Source organism: Mandrillus leucophaeus, unplaced genomic scaffold (assembly GCF_000951045.1).
Source record: "Mandrillus leucophaeus isolate KB7577 unplaced genomic scaffold, Mleu.le_1.0 Scaffold310, whole genome shotgun sequence".
NCBI lineage: Eukaryota > Metazoa > Chordata > Mammalia > Primates > Cercopithecidae > Mandrillus > Mandrillus leucophaeus.
This window is the reverse complement of record NW_012103255.1, coordinates 1404672-1425723: the sequence shown is the minus strand read 5'-3', so window position 1 is coordinate 1425723 and position 21052 is coordinate 1404672. Positions and strand designations below refer to the sequence as shown.

At 37.9% G+C, this 21052-nt stretch overlaps 1 protein-coding gene across 2 annotated transcripts in view; it reads left to right on the top strand.

The window, feature by feature from the left end:
• Positions 1-21052, top strand: part of ASH1L (ash1 (absent, small, or homeotic)-like (Drosophila)) — a 245447-nt gene that overhangs the window by 69591 nt on the left and 154804 nt on the right. For both annotated transcript variants that reach the window (XM_011987546.1, XM_011987545.1), the window contains exon 3: positions 15267-15368. In XM_011987546.1, the coding sequence (XP_011842936.1) occupies positions 15267-15368 (102 nt within the window). The remainder of the gene's footprint in view (positions 1-15266; positions 15369-21052) is intronic.

Below are 21052 nucleotides of genomic sequence, written 5' to 3'. Positions count from 1 at the left end.
GCAGGAGAATGGCGTGAACCTGGGAGGTGGTGGTTGCAGTGAGCCGAGATGGCGCCACTGTACTCCAGCCTGGGCAACAGAGCGAGACTCCAACTCAAAAAGAAAAAGAAAAAAGAAAAATTGTGTTTGGCAATATCATTCACTAAAAACGGCTTCTGGATGAAATAAAAGTTAGGAACAGACTCTCAAAAACCTGCACAACCTTATAACCAGAGCACCAAGAAAAATAATAATTTTCTAAAAGAGCAGCTAAAAAGACATACTAAAGCAGGCATGGTGGCTCATGCCTGTAATCGCAGCCCTTTGGGAGACCGAGGCAGGCAGATCACTTGAGGTCAGGAGTTCAAGACCAGCCTGGCCAACATGGTGAAACCTATCTCTACTAAAATTAAAAAATTAGCCAGCAGTGCTGGTATGCGCCTGTAGTCTCAGCTACTTGGGAAGCTGAAGCAGGAGAATCACTTGAACCCGGAAGGTAGAGGTTGCAATGAGCCAAAATTATGCCATTGCACTCCAGCCTGGATGACAGTGTGAGACTCCATCTCAAAAAATATATATATATCTCTATATATATGTGTGTGTGTGTGTGTGTGTGTGTGTGTGTATAGTTAAGACTAAATGTCTTTAAATAAATAAAGAGGCTGGGAATGGTGGCTAATGCCTGTAATCTCAACACTTTGAGAGGCTGAGGTTGAAGTATCACTTGAGCCCAGGAGTTCAAGACCAGCCTGGGCAACATAGGGAGCCTCCCATCTCTACAGAAATTTTTTTTTTTTTTAATATTAGCTGGGCATGATGGCATGCACCTGTAGTCCTAGCTACTCAGAAGGCTGTGGCAAGATGATCGCTTGAGCCCGGGAGTTCAAGGCTACAGTAAGCTGTGATAGTGCCACTTCACTCCAGCCTGGGCTGGCAGAGTGATACTCTGTCTCAAAAAAAAAAAAAAAAAAGAAATACTACAATAGATATAGGCATTAATGTTCCAGGAAAAGATGAAGGTAGCTTGATAGAAGGGGATATAAAGAAGGGTTGAAGCTGCTGAACTGTAGGCACAGAAGGATGTCATTGGTAAATAAATGTAGCAATGCCAGAGATGGCTGGTTCTAGTGTATTGCACCTGTTTGTTTCTTTTGTACAAACATTGAGAGAAGCCACACAATAAAAACACTTGCAGAAAAGTCTGTTGCCAGTAGGAACCAAGAGGAAGAATGTGGATGAATATACATTTTGAACAGAACTACATTGCTTTTGGCTTTCTTCATTTAGTTTGTGTTAGTGTACTCTTCATTCAGCTGCTAGTTTTGTCCTGCAATATATTTATGTGCTTTAAAAGTGATGTATTAACCAATTCAACTTCCATATTGTGGTATCATTCTTGTATTTATCAATGATACAAGAGCTATTTAACTATGCAGAAACACATACAATAACAAAACATACTGTATACCTTTATGAATTTTTATATGTATAATCATGAGAGTAATGATATTTTCCTTGGGAGAGAATAGGGAGTGAAAAACACACAGCCTTGAATAGCTCCGAGGAACTGCAGTATTTAAGGTAGTGATTAAAAAACTGTCAGCTTTTGGCCCACATGTGATTCTTTGTGATGATCTCTACACTTTTTTAAAAATTGCTCATATTAAAACATCTAGAAATTTTACATAAAAATGTGGAATTCTTCTCAGAAAAATCAGAACATCTGGCAACAATTAGTCTACATTTTCTGGATAATAGTGATGGCTGGGGGCTCAGTATTGGCAGGCCCTTTTTCATTGCTGCTTGTGTTCTTTTGTTCACCACAGTCCTCACTGTTTTCTGTTGTGTGTTGTATCTGGCCCTCTTCAGCTATTTAAAGAAGGAACATTTGGATTTGAGATCCCTAATTTCAGAGTCATGAGAAGGAGATTATAAAGGATAAGTAAATTGAGGTGAAGGTGGTATGAGATGACAGGTTAGGATGTTGAATGTATCATCTACATGAACATTGAAATTACCCAAGAGGACAGTTACAGGAGTTGGGGTGAAAATGATGGATGTGAACCTGGTTTAAGGGTTCTTGGGGAATGAGAAAGATAGCAGGGAAGTCTAATATATGCAAAAGCATCTGTGTTAAGTAAGAATTTGTCTTTTTAAAAATTTCCTTCTTTATTTAATTATTTATTTTGAGATGGAGTCTCTCTGTGTTCAGTGGCGTAATCTAGGCTCACTGCAAAACCTGCCTTCTGGGTTCAAGCTGTTCTGGCCTCAGCCTCCAAGTAGCTGGGATTGCAGAAGTGCACCACCACACTTGGCTAGTTTTTGAATTTTTTTGTAGACTTGGGGTTTCACTATATTGGCCAGGCTAGTCTCAAACTCCTGACCTCAAGAGAACCACCTGTCTCAGCCTCTCAAAGTACTGGGATTACAGGCGTGAGCCACTACACCTGGCTTTTCTTCTTGTTTATAAAATAACATGCAGAAACCACTAAGAACTCTCTGAAGTCACTGCTCTGACACTAGTTCTCTATCACCAGTTGGATGTTGTACAATTTAGTTCCATTCTGAATACAAATTACCTGAAGCTAGTGAAGACCTCAAGTTAAGAGCAAAGTTCATCATGAGACTGCAGATGCCAGTCACAAATTGTGGTGTTCCCAAAATATCCATACTTCTGCCTGGCCTGCTGAAAACTTGCAACTTCCTGCAACCCCCTCAATTTTGGTAACTTGTTAAAAGGACTCACAGAACTTGTGAAAGCACTATAATGTGATTACAGTTTTGTTACAAAGGATACAGATCAAGAACAACTAGTTGAAGAGATACATAGAGCAGTGTTTGGTACAAGAAGGGTCTGCAGACCTCCATGCCCTTCCGCTTGTGGAATCTGGGCACATTACCCTCCCAGCACATCACTGCGCTCACCAACCTGGGAGCTCCACTGAACCCCAGTGTCCAGAGTTTTTATTGGGGCTCCGTTAGGTAGGCCTGATTGGTTAGATCATTGGCCATGTTTTTTAACTCAGTCTTCGGTTCTCCACTCCCTTGAGGTTGGGGTGACCCAAAGTTTCAGATCTTTAATTATGTGGTTTGGTCTTTTGGTCACCAGCCCCCGTTTTGAAGTTACCTCAGGCTTCACAGTAGGTCATCTCACTGGCATAACAAAGACATTCCTATCACTTGGATAATTACAAGGGTTTTTGAAGCTCTGTGCCAGGAACCAGGGACAAAGATCAGCTATGTTCTTTATTTTATCATAAGTCTAAATTCTTTTGTTAATTGCTCTCTGTCTTGGAATCTCTCCATTTTCTTTGCGGTTACTCTTGATAAGTACATGGAGATGTGACTTGATTTTCTCATAGAAACTTAATATACTTTTTCAGGTAGATGTGAAAATAGGTTTAGCTGTCTTAACAAAAACCAGTTGAGGAAAAATTTTTAGTTAAGCAAAATACTAAATAAAAATATTGGCCGGGCGCGGTGGCTCACGCCTGTAATCCTAGCACTTTGGGAGGCCGAGGCGGGCGGATCATGGGGTCAGGAGATCGAGGCCATCCTGGCTAACACGGTGAAACCCCGTCTCTACTAAAAATACAAAAAATTAGCCGGGCATGGTGGCGGGCACCTGTAGTCCCAGCTACTCGGGAGGCTGAGGCAGGAGAATGGCGTGAACCCGGGAAGCAGAGCTTTCAGTGAGCCGAGATCGCACCACTGCACTCCAGCCTGGGCGACAGAGCAGGACTCCATCTCAAAAAAAAAAAAATTAATTCAGGCTCAGATATCTTTTGTTTTGATCCCTTTGGAAGTCAGAACTGGTTTTGTTTAGGAGCATTTTATGTATTTGATTTTTGTTCTTAACTATTCCCTTATGAGGGTAGCTGTTCTTTTAGCAAACAGTTATTGTGTGCCCAGAGAAGGAACATGCTGTAATTCTAGCACTTTGGGAGGCTGAGGTGGGTGGGCCCCTTGAGGTCAGGAGTTCGAGATCAGCCTGGCCAACATGGTAAAACCCTGCCTCTACTAAAAATACAAAAATTAGCCAGGTATGGTGGCACGTGCCTGTAGTCCCAGCTACTCGGGAGACTGAGGCACAAGAATCACTTGAACCTGGGAGGTGGAGGTTTTAATGAGCCGAGATCATACCATTGCGCTCCGGCCAGCCTGGGCAACAGAGTGAGTCTCTGTCTCAAAAAAATAATAATAATAAAAATAAAATAAAGATAATTTCTGCCTTAAAGTCAATTTATAGTTTAGACATGTATATAAATAGTTATTGACAGTTTTTTGTTTTTGTTTTTGTTTTTGTTTGTTTTTTAAGACAGTCTCACTCTGTCGGCCAGGCTGGAGTGCAGTGGCACAATCTTGGCTCACTGCAACTTCCGCCTCCCAGGCTCAAGCAATTCTCCTGCCTCGGCCTCCTGAGTAGCTGGGATTACAGGCGTGTGCCACCACGCCTGGCTAATTTTTGTATTTTTAGTAGAGACAGGGTTTCACCATGTTGGCCAGGCTGATCTCGAACTCCTGACCTAAGGTGATCCACCCGCCTCGGCTTCCCAAAGTGCTGGAATTACAGGTGTGAGCCGTTGCGCACAGCCTGACCATTCTTAATATTGAAATATTTACAAGGCATTTTGGGGAGCAGAGAAGTGAGGGACTCAAAAGGGCTTGGGAAGGAGGAAGGAGTTTTGAATTTAGCAGCGAAGAATAAGGTGTGACAGCTGTTTTCCTACAATAGATAACAGCTTTTCAAGGGCATGGGGATGTATTACTGTGCTTAGTTAAGTATTAATGGTTTGATATGGTACCCAAGAGGTGGGACTGGAAAGATAGGCAGATCATAAAGCCCTTGTTTATATGAGACTCCCAAGAGTGTAGAGTTTACTTTATAAGGTATGAGAAGTTAAGGGTTTTAACATGGGGAATAATTTGTTGAGATTACATTGACAGCAATGTGATAGATGGATTAGTGAAAGGAGATCAGGTAGATCAGTTTGGAAACAGCTCCCACAAAATATTGTGAGGCTCTTATTATGAGGCTCTGAGCCAAGGTAGAGATGATATGATGAAGTGAAATGAGGTATGCAAAAGGATAAGGTTGGAAATAGGTAATACATTTGAGTTGCAAGCCTGTTTTGTAGGACAGATGGATTTGTAGCTCAAAGGAGAGGTCAAACCTGAAGATAATTATAGATACGTGATTATTAAGGCTATAAGAAGGAATGACAATATTTATTTATGGTGAATCCAGTGTATTTCTCAAAAGAGAGGTCAAACCTGAAGATAATTTTAGATACGTGATTATTAAGGCTGTGAGAAGGAATAACAATATTTATGGTGAATTCAGTGGGTTTCTTAAGTGAGTTTATAGTCAAGAGTGTCAAGTGTCTGGGCGTGGTGGCTCACGCCTGTAATCCCAGAACTTTGGGAGGCTGAGGCAAACAGATCACCTGAGGTTGAGAGTTCAAGGCCAGCCTTACCAACTTGAAGAAACTCCATCTCTACTAAAAATACAAATATTAGCCGGGTGTGGTGGCGCACGCCTATAATCCCAGCTATTCAGGAGACTGAGGCAGGAGAATTGCTTGAACCTGGGAGGTGGAGGTTGCGGTGAGCCGAGATCACACCATTGCACTCCAGCCTGGACAACAAGAGCGAAACTCTGTTTCAAAAAAACAAAATAATAATAATTTTAAAAAAGAGTATCAAGTGTTATGGGAGACTGGTTAGGTAAGTACTGAAAGTAGATGATTGGCTTTGGCAGTTAGTCTGTCTTGTGTCTGAGAGCCATTTGTATAGTGGCAAATGTTAGATTTCTGGAGGCTGAGGAATGGAAGTTAGGAAATACAGACAATTAAAATTCTTACACTTTTACATTTTGCTGTGTTTTTCCTCAGTGTTTTCTTGTGTAGCACTTCTAACTGGTTTATTATTTGCTTTTTCCTTACAATGACATTCTGTTATTCTGTAGCATTCCATTGAAGATGTAATTACATTCTCTCAATCTGTGATGTCAGGTTGCTTTTTGAAGTATAAAGGTTTAAGAAATGCATAACTACGTATGATTTTTAATTGATCTTCTCAGTCTTCAGTTGATTTTTTTCCATATATAAATTGAAGATAGATTCATTTTACATTTGGTATCATGTTAAAATGCTCCAAAAACTACCTACTGTATAATAGGTATTACAATATTGTTGATCACCTTCAGGAAATTATTATCCTGAAATGTCTCCCAGTGGTCCGAGCTGGGACAGTTTGAGCAACAAAATAAATATGAGAGTATTGGATTATAACCTAAAAAATAAAGTCAATATCTGTGAATCCATGTTGATATAAATAAATGATTGACTAAATAAATACTTGGCAGTAAAGAAGCAAATCTTCCTTACAGAAAAATTCCAAACAATAAATGTAGATCGCCACTTTCAGGAGGTAGAACTTAATTTCCCTCTTCTTGAATGTGTGCTGGACTGCTGACTTTTAAAGAACACCAAAGTATGAAGAGGGAAAAGCAGTAACTTTACAGTGAAGAGGCATGGCAGACAGCACCTTAACCAAGTTCAAGGTTAACTTCACCAATGATAAGGCATGGTGATATCATGTACTCGCTGATAGAATGTGTTAAGTCTAACCAGAAAAAAATAATAATAATAATAATAAAGGGCATTCTACAAATACCTGACCAGTACTAAAAAGTATCAAGGACCTGAAAAAACAAGGAAAGTCTCAGAAGCTTTTACAGAGAGAAGAGAAGACTAAGGAGACATGAAAACTAAATACAATGTGATATCCCAGATTGACAGTGAGAAAAGGACAAGAGTGGAAAAAAATTGGCGAAATCTAAACAAAATCTGGAATTTTGTTAATAGTATTATTCCAATGTTAATTTCTTGGTTGTGACAAATGTACTATAGTTATGTAAGATGTTAACATTGGGGGATGTTGGGTAAAGGACATGTGAGTATTCTCTGTACTATCTTTGTAACTTTTGTAAATCTAAATTTATTCCAGAATGATGAGGTTTTTTAATAAAGCAGAATACAAACTGTTAAGTAAAACGTATCTCAAACTGATAATTGATGAAATAAGAAATAAAGGTTATTTACTATTTGTATTGAGTGGATTCATCATAAGTGTTGATTGGGGGTAAAACAGGCATATTTGATAAATCATGTTGATATAAATTTCAGGAAAAATAAATGAAACCGAATTAGGGACACTGGCATGTGTAGCTTGGACCAAGGCATTTAACCTTTCTCTCTTTGTTTCAAAAATGGGGAATCAAACTGACTTATCACTTTGAGCATTCTTAAAGTAAACAAGTATATTCACTGTAAAATTAAATCTTATGAAGCCTTAAGATGAATAACAGTTCTAATCACTTTTATAAATTATGTGCCTGTGGTAGTTAGCTTATTTTTCTAACTTATATACTATTCTGTACTGTACAGACTAACAGCTATAAAATCAGCTTGATGCAAGTGAAATTACAGTAAAATTATACACTTAAGTAAGGCCAGGTTTCCTGGTTTCTCCCAATCCTAATAGTGATTCTATTTAATTTATGTATCTATGTTAGGTAGACATGAAATAGGTCTCATGAGCAAGAGTTTCTGACCTGGAATGTCAGTTATTTCATCCCTGTTTTTCAGCATATGTGACTCATGGCTGGCTACACATGATAGAACTTACAAACCTGGATTCTGAAATTGGCAGAGCAGTAGAATGGAGTATTTTCATTTAGGATTTATAGCTTAGAAGTCATAGCATAAGCAGACAATGGGACGTTATTGTAAATGATTTACCACATATAAATTACATACATTCTTTGGTGCGTTCAGTGATGAATATTTTGTCCTCCAAGAATAAGGATTAAACCCTTTTTTTTTTTTGGAAAAACTATATTCACTGTACAAGCATAGAGATTGAAGCAAAGAATACTTAGTTTTGTTCTCTTTAACTGAAGGGTATAGGCTTTGATGAGAATATACTGACTTCAAACAATTTCTCTAGTGCTGTTGATAAGACACACATATGCAACAGAAGGAATGAGTTCAAATGTTCAGTAGCAGGGTGGGGTGACTATAAGTGACAGCACTATATTGTGTATTTCAAAAATAGCTAGAAGAGAGGACTTGAAATGTTCCTGACACATAGAAATCATAGTTACGCAGGGTGATGGATACCCAAAATACTCTTGACTTGATTCTTACACATTCTATGCGTGTAACAAAGTGTCACATGTATCCCATAAATATGTACAACTATTATGTATCAATTTTAAAAAGATTTAAAACACGATAGAAAATAAGATGCCTATAAATGAAGTGTGAGCATATAGAGATGAAAGCAGAAAATTGATTGTGGTGTGGTTAGTGCAGTTATGGGAATTCCCAGAGTAATTCCATTTCAGTGAATGATGTCATTTGGGCATTATGAAAAATAGCCTAGAGAAAAACACAGATTTTGTGGTTTTTTTTTTGAGACAGAGGCTCATGCTGTCGCCCAGGCTGGAGTGCAGTGGTGCTATCTTGGCTCACTGCAAGCTCCGCCTCCCAGGTTAATGCCATTCTGCCTCAACTTCCCAAGTAGCTGGGACTACAGGTGCCCGCCACCATGCCCGGCTAATTTTTTGTATTTTTAGTAGAGACAGGGTTTCACCATGTTAGCCAGGATGATCTCAATCTCCTGACCTTGTGATCTGCCTGCCTCGGTCTCCCAAAGTGCTGGGATTACAGGCGTGAACCACAACACCTGGCCAAAACACAGACTTTTTAGCTTAAAAAGGGCCAGAACAGGCTCTGAGTCGTACTCTCTTGTAGTGCATTTAGTTGGTGCATCAGATAAAATGTATTGCTTTCTGTACTTCCCACAATTGAAAACAGCTATTTTTATTGTGGACCCAGCTTTTACCTTAGCATTCAGCTCGTTCACAAGAAGGTTCCAAGGGCGGCTATCAACTGTGAACCATACCAAAGGATTCAGAACTTGAATCTGGGAACAAAAAAACTTGATCAGAAGTTTTCAAATAGTTTGGTGTTTTATGTTCATATTCCTTTCTATGATAGCCATTTTTATTACAACCAATTTTGGTTCAGTCATTGTTTAACACACATTCCCAAGTAGCTTTGACTTACAAATAATGAAAGAGGAGGAATCTTTTTTAAAACTAAACTTTTATAACATGTTTTAATTTTGGTGGGAAGGAACAATTTCAATGTTAGAAACTTTAAAAATTATTTTTAAATTGATAATATCTTAGAACTGACTACTGCGTAGCATTCTTCCAAACTAGCATACTTAATCTATTTTTCCATAATTCACCCAAAGATATTTCTAACATTGCAAACATCAAACATTCCACTCATACAAATGATTTCTTAGTTACTTGTGTCTTTAGTGTTGGTCTCCAAACAGAGTGACTAAAATTCATACTATATTAAGTTATAAAAGCTTTAATAGTGAACTTAGGCTAAAGAAACATATGTTTTGTCCAACCAACTATTGATTTAATTCACTGTATTTTTTTTGCTAATTTGTGTTTGACACTAGGGAAATTCCTTGTTTTTCTAGGCTAGGATGTTCAGGGCTTCAGTGAGTAGTTAGTTGAATCTTTATTCTCATGATTTCTTTGGGATGCTTCCACCACTGCAGACACTATTAATCAGTGAGAATTTTATATATTCTGCTATCTTTGCCTGTTTTACTCTGTCTTCACACTCAGGCATCTGTAAAAGTAGCATTTTTTATATATCTTTGATTTGTTTTAGTTCCTCCACTGGAAATGTCAATCAAGGTTTTTTGTGGCAAATCAATTTGAAAACAGATTCTTGGTTTCTGCTCATTTTGTGTTTATTATAAAGATTTTCATAATCTTATTTCTTTATGATACAGTTACGTTCTTTTTTTCCCTTTTTCAACTTTCAAGTTTGTATCCCTGATTTCATCTTACGGTTTTGCTGTAAAAGTACTACCTTTCCCCTCTTGTTTAAATTGACAAAAGTGTTTCTGTAAATCCTGTCTTTATCTTCAAAAGTTCATCAAATACTGGCCAAATAAAATCCAGAGAGTCTATAATTAAAACTACTTCCAATGTTCCTTCACATTTGCAAGTTTGGTTTTAATTCTTAATTTTCTCTGTATTATTCCGATGTATGGTATTCTCTTTTTCTGTCTTCCTCCTTAGTAGTAGTCTGCCTTGTTTACATGAGGGCCTTTATTTCCAGCTGAAGAAAAAGTATTTCCCTTAATAATCTACTTATATTTATTCTGAAATCCAATTTTATTTAGGTCCTTGTTTTTGTTTTTGTTTTGCAGCTTACCTGTAATTTCTACTTCCTGCATTTATGTGTGTATAATTTCTAAACATATTTCTGAAGTTGTCATCATCTGCATGATGAGACACACAGTGGTGGTCTACCCAGTAATATTGTGAACTGAGGAATTCCTATTTGTAGTCTTTATTCACTTCTGAAGTACTTATTCTGCTTTATAGTATTTTGAAATGAAAAATGATGAGAACTCTTTGATATCTACAATTGTGTTCTCTATGTGTATGCTTTGAGGAAGTGTCAGATTTTCTTGAATTAGAATTCATATAAACCTTGTCCTTTGTGGAATGGGGAGCCTCCACACATCCTTCCAGGCAGATCTAAAATGGCCACTCTTGAGACATGAGCAAACATTTGTCACATGATGGAGACAGCAAGGGAAAGAGCTAAGTAGGGGAAGCAGAAAACTACTTTCTCCCTTGGGAAAAAACTGAGCAGAAAGCCAGACATCTTCTGGTTCTGACTCATCTCTTGGGCATACTCTGCAAAAGTTATGGCGAAGAGTCAGTGAATTAGAAGATTTACTCAGAGTAACTTTTTTCTACCCTGCAAGTACCTACCAGCCCTGGAGGTACCTATATGAGTAGTACTTCTTAATTGGATTCACTCTATGTTTAAGGTAAATGCTTGATGTTATAGGTTAGTTCTAGCTCCCTCCTGGATATAACTCAGTGCTCTTCTTTCTATTATTATTATTATTATTATTGAGGCAAGGGTCTCACTGTCGCCCAGGATGGAGTACAGTGGTGCGATCACAGCTCGCTGAAGCCTCTACCTCCTGGGCTCAAGCAGTCTTCCCACCTCAGCCTCTCAAGTAACTGGGACTACAGGTATGCGCCACCATGCCCAGCTAATTTTTATGTTTTTTTGTAGAGACTAGTTTCGCCATATTGCCCAGGCTAGTCTTGAACTCCTGAACTCAAACAACCTGGCTACCTCGGCCTAGCAGTGTGCTGGGATTACAGGCATGAGCCCCTGCACCTGTCTGTCTAAAAATTCCATGATAAACCTAGGAGTCAATTAATAGGTAATAGTCACTAATATTTATAAAACATTTTGAATTTTATAAAATTATTTTTTGATTACATTGTCTCATTTTGGGACTGACAGCAATGCTGTAACTTAGCTTTATTAAACCAAAGTCCAGGCACATTTACTTTTGTAGATTCCCTTTGGTTAATTTGTAGCAGAGCCAGGAATCAAATCCAGGATGCTTTACTCCATAGTCCATGTACTGAACACCATATCACACTCAACTCTGCTCTGCATTATATTTTAGGTTTGGACACATAAATGTATATTGGTCTCTGTTGAAGTGGACATAGTAGTTCTCTGGGCATTATCTGGTTCTTCCTGGAAGCCCAACTGCAAATTGGCATTTATAAAACAGTATATTCCTGGCAGCGTTACAGATAATGTTTGCAGATTTCATATGATTCCTACCGTTAGGCCAGTTTTACCATACTTTGAACATCTTTAACTGGTTGCTATTTCTTGTACATAAGTGATAGCATCACTTTCCAGTCTTAAACTTGGTTGCTTTATATCATCAAGTAATGTTTTTTCAGTTATCCTCGTCTTATTGCTGCCTCTGAACACTGCTTTTAAATGAAATGAGATGCTAGAGCTGATGATTACCAAGCATTAGAGATCTGTATCTCAAGAATACAGCTTTATTCTTTTTAAATATGGAATATTGTTAAGAATAGCTCTGCTCTGTATGAACAGGGAATTCAAACTTTTAAAAATGAAAAATGAGAACCTTCCTGAATTAAATTTTACTCAAATCTTCCGTTAAGTCCTAAGAATAGGCTGCTGGCTTCCATTGCTTTCAGGAAATGAAAAATGGCTCGGAAGCTAAGTGAGCTAAATAAGCCATCTCTCTCTCAATTGTTTCAGTTTCTCAGGAATTGCTGTACAATGCTGCCAATAATGATCTCCATGGATCTGACCCCCATCCCATCTCCCACTGCCTCCTCTGAAACTCCAGATGCCACCATAAGAAGGAGCTTTGAAGAATGTGCCTGTACCCTCTTTTTACCCTGAGGTTGGTGAGGCCAGGCAGGGTGATTCTCAGGATATACTGATGATCAAAGGTACAGTTGAAGCCTTCATCAAGACTTTCTTGAAGATGACCAAGAAATTTAGGAAACATTACTAAATAGCCTAAGAACTGAAGATGGAACTCAAGAATGGATGGCACAAGTGTCACCTAAAATGTAATTCATGATGAAATACACGATGATTAATAAGCTCCTTGAGGGCAGAGACCATTACACCGTTTGTAGACTTCTTCCCCCTACCTTCACAGTATCTAGCATAGTACCAAGCATATAAACTATACTCACTTAATAAATGTTAGTTTATGACTGAGAGAAAAGACTTTATATAAAAGTGCTCTTAGGGCTGGGCGCAGGGGCTCATGCCTATAATCCCAGCACTTTGGGAGGCTGAGGCGGGCGGATCACTTGAGGTAAGGAGTTCGACACCAGCCTGGCCAACATGATGGAACCCCGTCTCTACTAAAAATACAAAAATTACCCGGGCATGGTGGCCCATGCCCGTGATCCCAGCTACTCAGAAGGCTGAGGCAGGAGAAACACTTGAACCCGGGAGGCAGAGGTTTCAGTGAGCCAAGATTGTACCACTGCTCTCCAGCCTGGTAGACAGAGGGAGTCCATCTCCCAAAAAGAAAAAAAGTGCCTTCAAACCCCTCTTTTCTTAGTACTTAATCCATGATCAGGAATGGTGATAGAGTTGACTATTATCTTAGGCTTCTTGACCACTATTGTCTTCTGTCTTGACTGTGTGTTGGGTAGGAAATACGTATCTGTCCGTATATGAAGTTTTCAGTATTAATACTTAAAGTTATGTCTTCACTGATGCCTGGGCTTTTTATTTCTTAGATGTTTCATTGTGATATTCAGTTATTTAGTGGAAATCTCTCAACCACACTCGAGGGTGATTTATTATACTGTCGGATTTAAAAATCTGTCTCATATCTGTTGTTAAGATTCAGCAATAAACAATCTTCTTGAATAGGTCTACATCAGTCATCATTGTGTTTCAGAAGTAGAATGTACTATCACATCAATTTTCTAAAAAAAAAAGTAACCTGTTACTCTTGAATGACAGCATATAGTCTTACATCTCACCTGAGCAGTGTTTCCCATATCCTGCTAAAAGACTATTTACAGCAATGTGATTTAAGATGCTACTTAATTAAAACAAGGCTCATGTTCTATTTCTCTTAGAGAAAAGGAAACAGCAACTTAGCTTTGTTCAGTTCTTCTGACCCTAAGTTGTCCTTCAGAGAATTAATCAAATCTTCTTTTAGGAGTTAACTTTCGTTTAGAGGCAGATCTTGAAAATCTTCAGCTTTTTGATTTCTTGTACTTCTTGTGGCTCCAGTTACATGTAAGTTTTTTTATTTATAATTTTTTCCCATAAATAAGCATTTCAGATTACTAGTTTTTTGACAAACAGGTAGACATTCATTATCAACTCTTAATAGCTGGCATTTTAGATTATAAGGAATCCAATATAAGAATCAAGTATATTTTATTCAGGAAAGTAATCTTACAACAAGAACATACTTTTCTTTTGAGCAGGTGATGTATTATGCTGTATAGATTTGGGGTTTTGCTAAAAGTATGAAAGTTTTTGAAAGGAAATTGAGTTTCTTTGTCTTCATAAGCTTTTATGTATATAGCCAAGGATCCTTAAGTGTATAGCTTTAAAAGAGACTATTTCATGGATAAATTATCAGTGTTCTAGAATTTGCAAAAGGAGGAAAAACATAGAATCTGAAAATAATTTCTGTGAATTAGATAGGATGTGTGGGTTTAAGGTTTGAGCCTTTTACTTTCTTTTTTCTTTTTTTTTTTTTTTGAAATGGAGTCTTGCTGTGTCGCCCAGGCTAGAGTGCAATAGGGCGATCTCGGCTCACTGCAACCTCCACCTCCTGGGTTCAAGCAATTTTCCCACCTCAGCCTCCCAAGTAGCTGGGATTACAGGCACCTGCAATCATGCCTGGCTAATTTTTGTATTTTTGTAGAGACAGAGTTTCATCATGTTGGCTAGGCTGTTCTTAAACTCCTGACCTCAGGTGATCCACCCACCTTGGCCTTCCAAAGTGCTGGGATTACAGGCATGAGCCACCACGCCTGGCTTGATCCTTTACATTTAAGAGGACCTCTGATTCTCTTAAATGAAGTGCTCAGGTTGGACCTGCTTTTCTCACATCAACTTTTTTTTTTTAGACAGAGTCTTGCTCTGTTGCCCAGGCTAATGGGGCGATCTCAGCTCACTGCAACCTCTGCCTCCCAGGTCGAAGCGATTCTCCTGTCTCAGCCTCCCTGAGTAGCTGAGATTACAGGCATGTGCCGCCATGCTCGGCTGGTTTTTGTATTCTTAGTAGAGGCAGGGTTTCACCATGTTGGCCAGGCTGGTGTCAAACTCTTGACCTTGTGATCCGCGCGCCTCAGCCTCCCAAAGTACTGGGATTACAGGCGTGAGCAACCGCGATGGGCCCTCACATCAACTGTGTGATAAATTACATTGTAAATTTTGTCAGTTTATATGATGAATTTTAATAATCCAGAACAGATTTGGTTAAAATATTGTTAGTAATTTTTATTAATATTTTAAATAATGTTTTGTGCTAGTAACACATGAAAGCTAAATCATATATTGTTTATTCTTCCATTAAAATTAATTTTTCCTCTGTTAATGTAACAGGAGAAATTATGTATATAGGACCTGTGAACTTCTGACAACAACATATAGTGTGGTTTGTCCTCTGCTTATTTTCCTGCTAATGTCAGGTTACAAGTCATATTATTACAGGGAATGACAGTGGCAGCAACTAAACTATAACAAGTTCTAACAAAAGATGGTTTCGCATTATTTTTAGATTTGGATTTTCCTATGATTTCTATCTTTCTTTTTCTCCAGGCTCCCAGCCAACCTCTGATAAACCCTCCCAGCGGCCATCAGAGAGCACAAATTGTAGCCCTACCCGGAAAAGGTCTTCATCTGAGAGTACTTCTTCAACAGGCTAGTGCTGTTTGTTTTACCAGATTTTCAAGATAGTTTCCCATTTGTTATTTGTGAATAAGGAGTTATAATATTGTAGAAAAAATAATGGGAACTGAATCATATATGGTATTTTTTTTTCGTTCAAAGGAGTTGAAACAGTAGACTTCATATGTGAGAATCAGTAATGTACACTGAAACAATGTAGTCATCTTCCCCTTTACAAAGTTGAATTAAAGTAAATTAAAAGTATGTGTTGGGAATAATAGGGGAATGTGGATTACAGCTATTTAATAAAGATTTAGATGTATATAAAATTGCTTAAGGCTGGGCGCAGTGGCTCATGCCTGTAATCCCATCCCTTTGAGAGGCTGAGGTAGGTGGATCACCTGAAATCAGGAGTTCGAGACCACCCTGTTCAACATGGTGAAACCCCATCTGTACTAAAAATACAAAAATTAGCCAGGCATGGTGGCGTGTGCCTGTAATCCCAGCTACTTGGGAGGCTGAGGCAGGAGAATCTCTTGAACCTGGGAGGCAGAGGTTGCAGTGAGCGGAGCTCACTCCACTGCACTCCAGCCTGGGTGACAGAGTGAGACTCTGCGTGGGGAAAAAAAAAAAAATTGTTTAGTAAACTAGTGATTTTCAAAGTAGCATTCACAAATTTCTAGGGATATGCAAAATAATTGAGAGCCTCTATTAATAGTTATTTTTAAACTTCTTAATTGCTAATATTTATATATTTACAACCCGTTAATATATATAACATATTTGTATAATTTGTACAGCAATTTAGGGTATGCTTCCAATTTTCTTTTTATGGATAGTTTATGTGTTTACCAAAAAAAAAAAAAAAAGGGATGATTTATACCTGTCTTCTGCCTTTTCCTGATGGTGAAAGAGTAGGGAATGATTTTTTAAAATTTATTAATTTTACTGGGAGAGATGGAGAGTGATAGATTAATTCCAGATAGAAATATATTAAAGAGAATTTAGAGTGTTCAGGAAAATAAATCAAAAAGCCAGTGTGGTCAGACTAAAGAAGGTTGGTTATTTGGTTTGGAGATGAGTCCCCCTCTGTTGCCCAGGCTGGAGTACAGTGGTGTAATCTCGGCTCACTGCAACCACTGACTCCTGAGTTCAAGTGATTCTCTTGCCTGAGCCTCCTGAGCAGCTGGGATTACAGGTGCCCACCACCATGCCCAGCTAATTTTTTTGTATTTTTAGTAGAGACTAAAATTCGCCATGTTGGCCAGACTGCTCTCGAACTCCTGACCTCAGGTGATCTATCTGCCTCGGCCTCCCAAAGTGCTGGGATTACAGGCATGAGCCACCGCGCCCAGCCAAAGATGGTTTTTTAATATGAGGCTGGAAACGTAGTAGAGAACTAGTGATGTAGAGTCTTAAACACAGTTGGAAGTTGTGGAAACTTAAACAAGGAAGTGACATTATCTCCTCCCTTTCTATCTCTAGGTCTTTGAAGAAGTAGAAGGCCTTTCAAATTGTATCAGTATGGTATTTATTTAATTTAGTTGATTATTATCTTTAGAAGTTCTTTGTTAGTCCAGTTGTCCGCTTGGCAGCAGTGACAGTTGTGTCTCTCTTGGTGCTTTGTTTTTATACTGCCATGAAGAGACTTTTACAGTCTAACAAGAAGTGACTTAATTTCTCTTATGTTTACCTAGACCAGGGTAAGGAAACACAGCTATGGGCCAAATGCAGTCCAAGGCCTGTTTTTGTGTAGCCCTCAAGCTAAGAATTATTTTTAGGTTTTTAAAGGCTTATGGGGAAAAGATGAAGAAAAATATGAGGCAGGCATTATATATGTCCTCAAAAGCCTAAAATATTTACTCTCTGACCTTTTACAAAAAAAGTTCATCAGCCCCTGAACAAGTGAATGAGATTTTGATAAGGGACATATCAGTGTTGAAAATCACCAAAATGTTTTACTTTTGTAAACAAAAGAAAGAATATCTAAATTTACAATGTTTCTTTTGCAATAAGACTATTCTGTTCATTGAATTAGATTTCTGTTGAGGGTTGCTGTGAATAGTGAGCACTGGGAATACAAACATGAATAAGATTAAGTTACTGCCTTCAATAATTCAGACATATTCAATGAAAAACAATGTATTAAATTCTGTAACAGAACAGTGTACAAAATGCTATGACACAGAGAAATTCAAGCACTAACCACTTGAAATGACTAAAGAAAATATCACTGAATAAGTCACACACACACTACTATATATTGAATTTACTTAAGTAGGCAAGTGGGACAATGTAAAGGGTAATAATGTATTTAGCACAGTAACAACAGCACTTTTGAAGAAAGTTAGAAAACCGTGAAATAGCGTAGTGTTTTTGAAGAATAACCCACTGTTGGATATGACTAATGTACATAAGTAGTGATGATGGTGGTTGGAAAAGGAGATTGTAAAAGTAATAATGGGGACTATATCATATATGGTATTTTTTTTCATTCAAAGGAGTTGGAACTTCATTGTATATGCAATTGGGAACTACTGAACAATTTCTAACAAGGACGATAAATTATTTGATATGCTCTATCAGTAAGAATAGGATAGGTGTTACAGTGTTAAAAAAAAATGACCCCCAAATCTCAGTGGCTTAAAACAACAAAGGCTTATTTTTTGTTCATGCTGTGTGACCATCAAGAGTCCACTCCATGTTGCCTTTCCTCTAGGACCCCGGCCAACAGAGAACCTGTACCTGGAATGTTGCTTGTCTTCTGGTAGAGGGGAAAGGGCAATAGTAAAGCACTAACTGACTATTAAAATTTCTACATTAAATGTTACTTCTCAGTTTCAGTGCCAAAGCAAGTCATGTGGTTAAGTCTTGTGTCAATGGGACTAGAAAGTAAAATCCTTTTGGCAGTAGGGGCTGGATAGCAAATATTTGTAAGTAATAATATAGTCTATCATATGTATATGTTTAAAAAATGCTACAACGTTACAATATGAAGAATGGAATGTGACAGGTGCATGCAGGCAGAGTAGATAATGGCTTCAGATTTGGATATTTTAAATGTGGACTGTCTTTAGCCTATTTTGGTAGAGATACTGAATAGGCTGTTAGAAGCAGTGGTTTATACTGAGAGAGAGACATCTGTGGTAGATATCTAACAGTATATATATGAACTTGAATTTGGCAGTGAAAGAGATCACCCAGGGAGAACGTGTTGAGTGAGGTGACGGGGACGGAGACCTAAGAAACTTGAGCATTTCAGAGGGAAGTGGAAGAAAAGATGTTTAGCGAAGGAGACTTAAATACGAAACATCAAACCGTATATGTCACAGAAGCCTGAATAAGACTTCAGAGTGGAACAGATTAGTCAACATTAGATGTCACAAAGAGGTCAAAAAGAGTTCGATCAGAAAGTGTCAAATGATTGAGAAGATAAGAAAAAATAGTCTGAGAATGTGAAAGTTTGGAGCTTGAAAGAGGGAAAGGAGACTTAAAATTCAGGTAGCATTGAAATAAATTAGAGCTCTTTATTTCCAGCAATGTGGTAGATTAGGTGTGCAGAGCAAACAAACACCTTGTTATCTAAAACCTAAAAATGCATGGACAACATTTCTTACAGGATGATTGAACTTTGAAGTAACTAAATAGGAAACCAGAAACTTCAGAAAGTTCAGTTCAACAGAGATAAAGAGCGTTAGAGCTGCTTGACATCTGCTTGATCCCTGGTGGCTGAGAGTTTGGTAATTGGAACATATCCAGCTGCAAGAGACAAAAGACAGAGCCTAGGACTCTAGTAGAACAGAAGACCACATCAGATTTCCATGCATAAAGTTGGAACCCCCAAAAGGTGACACTTAACAGTGTAGGAGAAAATAAAATATAAACCTATCACAGAAAAGGATAGTTTCTTGTTTTAGTTTTGGCTTTGGAAGGAGCAAGAAAATGGAGTTCCTGACCACAAGCTCTTACTAATTCTCTGCCTCTCCTACAGATTTATATTGCTTGTCAGACCCAGAAAAAAGTTAAAATAAAATTTGTCATAGGTTGGTAGTCTTCCCAGTTGCATTGCAGAACCAAATGCAAATACTGTAGGGAATCGTCGTTAAATATAAACCTGAGCTTTCAAAATCACTATATTCACAATTTTGGTTGACCTAGCGTTCTCATGTATTGTAGCAACACAGGGAATGACAGCCTTTATTTTGCAGTTTTTAAAGGCAAAGAAGTAAACCGGAATCATATCCTAACCTTCTAGGTATAGTCAAAGGAACACCATACCTCCAGAAACCATCTGTTTAGTAAACCGAGGTATGTAAATAACTGTAGAAACAAAAAGCAATTTGCATTTTGGATAAGATGCCTCAAGGCCCATCCTTGAACTGAATTCCCTGTTTTTGAGATAAATCCAAAGCGGTAATATACTAACGGTATATGATTTTACTGAAAGCTGTAGTTGTTGTTATGCATATCAGGAGCCCATAGTAACAAAATTATTATTGATGAGTAAAATCTAAGCCTTTTCTGGAGATTTTAAATATCTTATTAGGTCTTTAGGACATAATATGAGGATAGCTTTTCATTTCTGAAATGAGTATTTGCAAGTACTCTGTTAAAGTTTATATCTCTGTTAGAGAGGTCTTTTTTTAGTATTTGTAGCTTTTAAGATATTTATGTCTGTCTGCTCATTTCTCAGGTATTTGACGTAACTGAAGATTTTTATAATTAGGATCCAAATCCATGGTAATTTTCACATTCTAGAGAATGTAAAGCCCTTCAATAGTGTTTCACAGAATCATTTAATCTTTTTATAGCTGGTTTACAAATACTGTTACATTGATGAGAGAGGTAGTTCTTTTATAATTTTGTTATTGAGCAACTACTATATTCAGGCTACCAAATTCAACCACTATATTAAGCCAAAAGACTATAAGAGACATTCCCTAATACCAAGGAACTTATGTTAAGATCAGTTTATCTTGAGAGCAACAATAAAATATGCTAGTGATTTTATAGAAATTTATTTTTATTTTTATTTTTATTTTTTTGACAGAGTCTTGCTCTTGTCACCCAGGCTGGAGTGCAGTGTCGCGATCTCGGCTCACTGCAACCTCCACCTCCCGAGTTCATGCGATTCTCCTGCCTTAGCCTCTCTTGTAGCTGGGATTAAAGGGACGTGCCACCACATGCCCGCCTAATTTTTGTATTTTTAGTAGAGATGGGGTTTCACCGTGTTGGCCAGGCTGGTCTCCAACTCCTGACCTCAAGTGATTTGCCCACCTCGGCCTCCGAAAGTGCTGGGATTACAGGCGTGAGCTGCCACTCCTGGCCTGTATAGTAGTATTCTGCACATAACTGAATGCTGAAATGATGGAAAGTTAATCAGAAAATGCTTCCATAAACTTTGTATTGAGGCTTAAAAGACATCATATATATGCCATGACTAAAGAGGTAAGTGGGAGAAGAGGAGAAGGCATTTTGATGTAATAGGAAAACTATGTACTTTGACTTAGATGTAGTTGATTCACATTTAGCAATATTGTGTAACCTTACGGAAGTTACGTAAACCATTAAACTCATTGCTTTCTTATCTGTAACATGACGCTACTTCTATTTATCTTGCAGACTAGTGGGAATTAGAGTAAATGGATAGGAAATTTTTATCACTGAATTAGTTTTTGAGTAAATGGTAACTTCTTTTTTTTTTTTTTTTTTTTTTT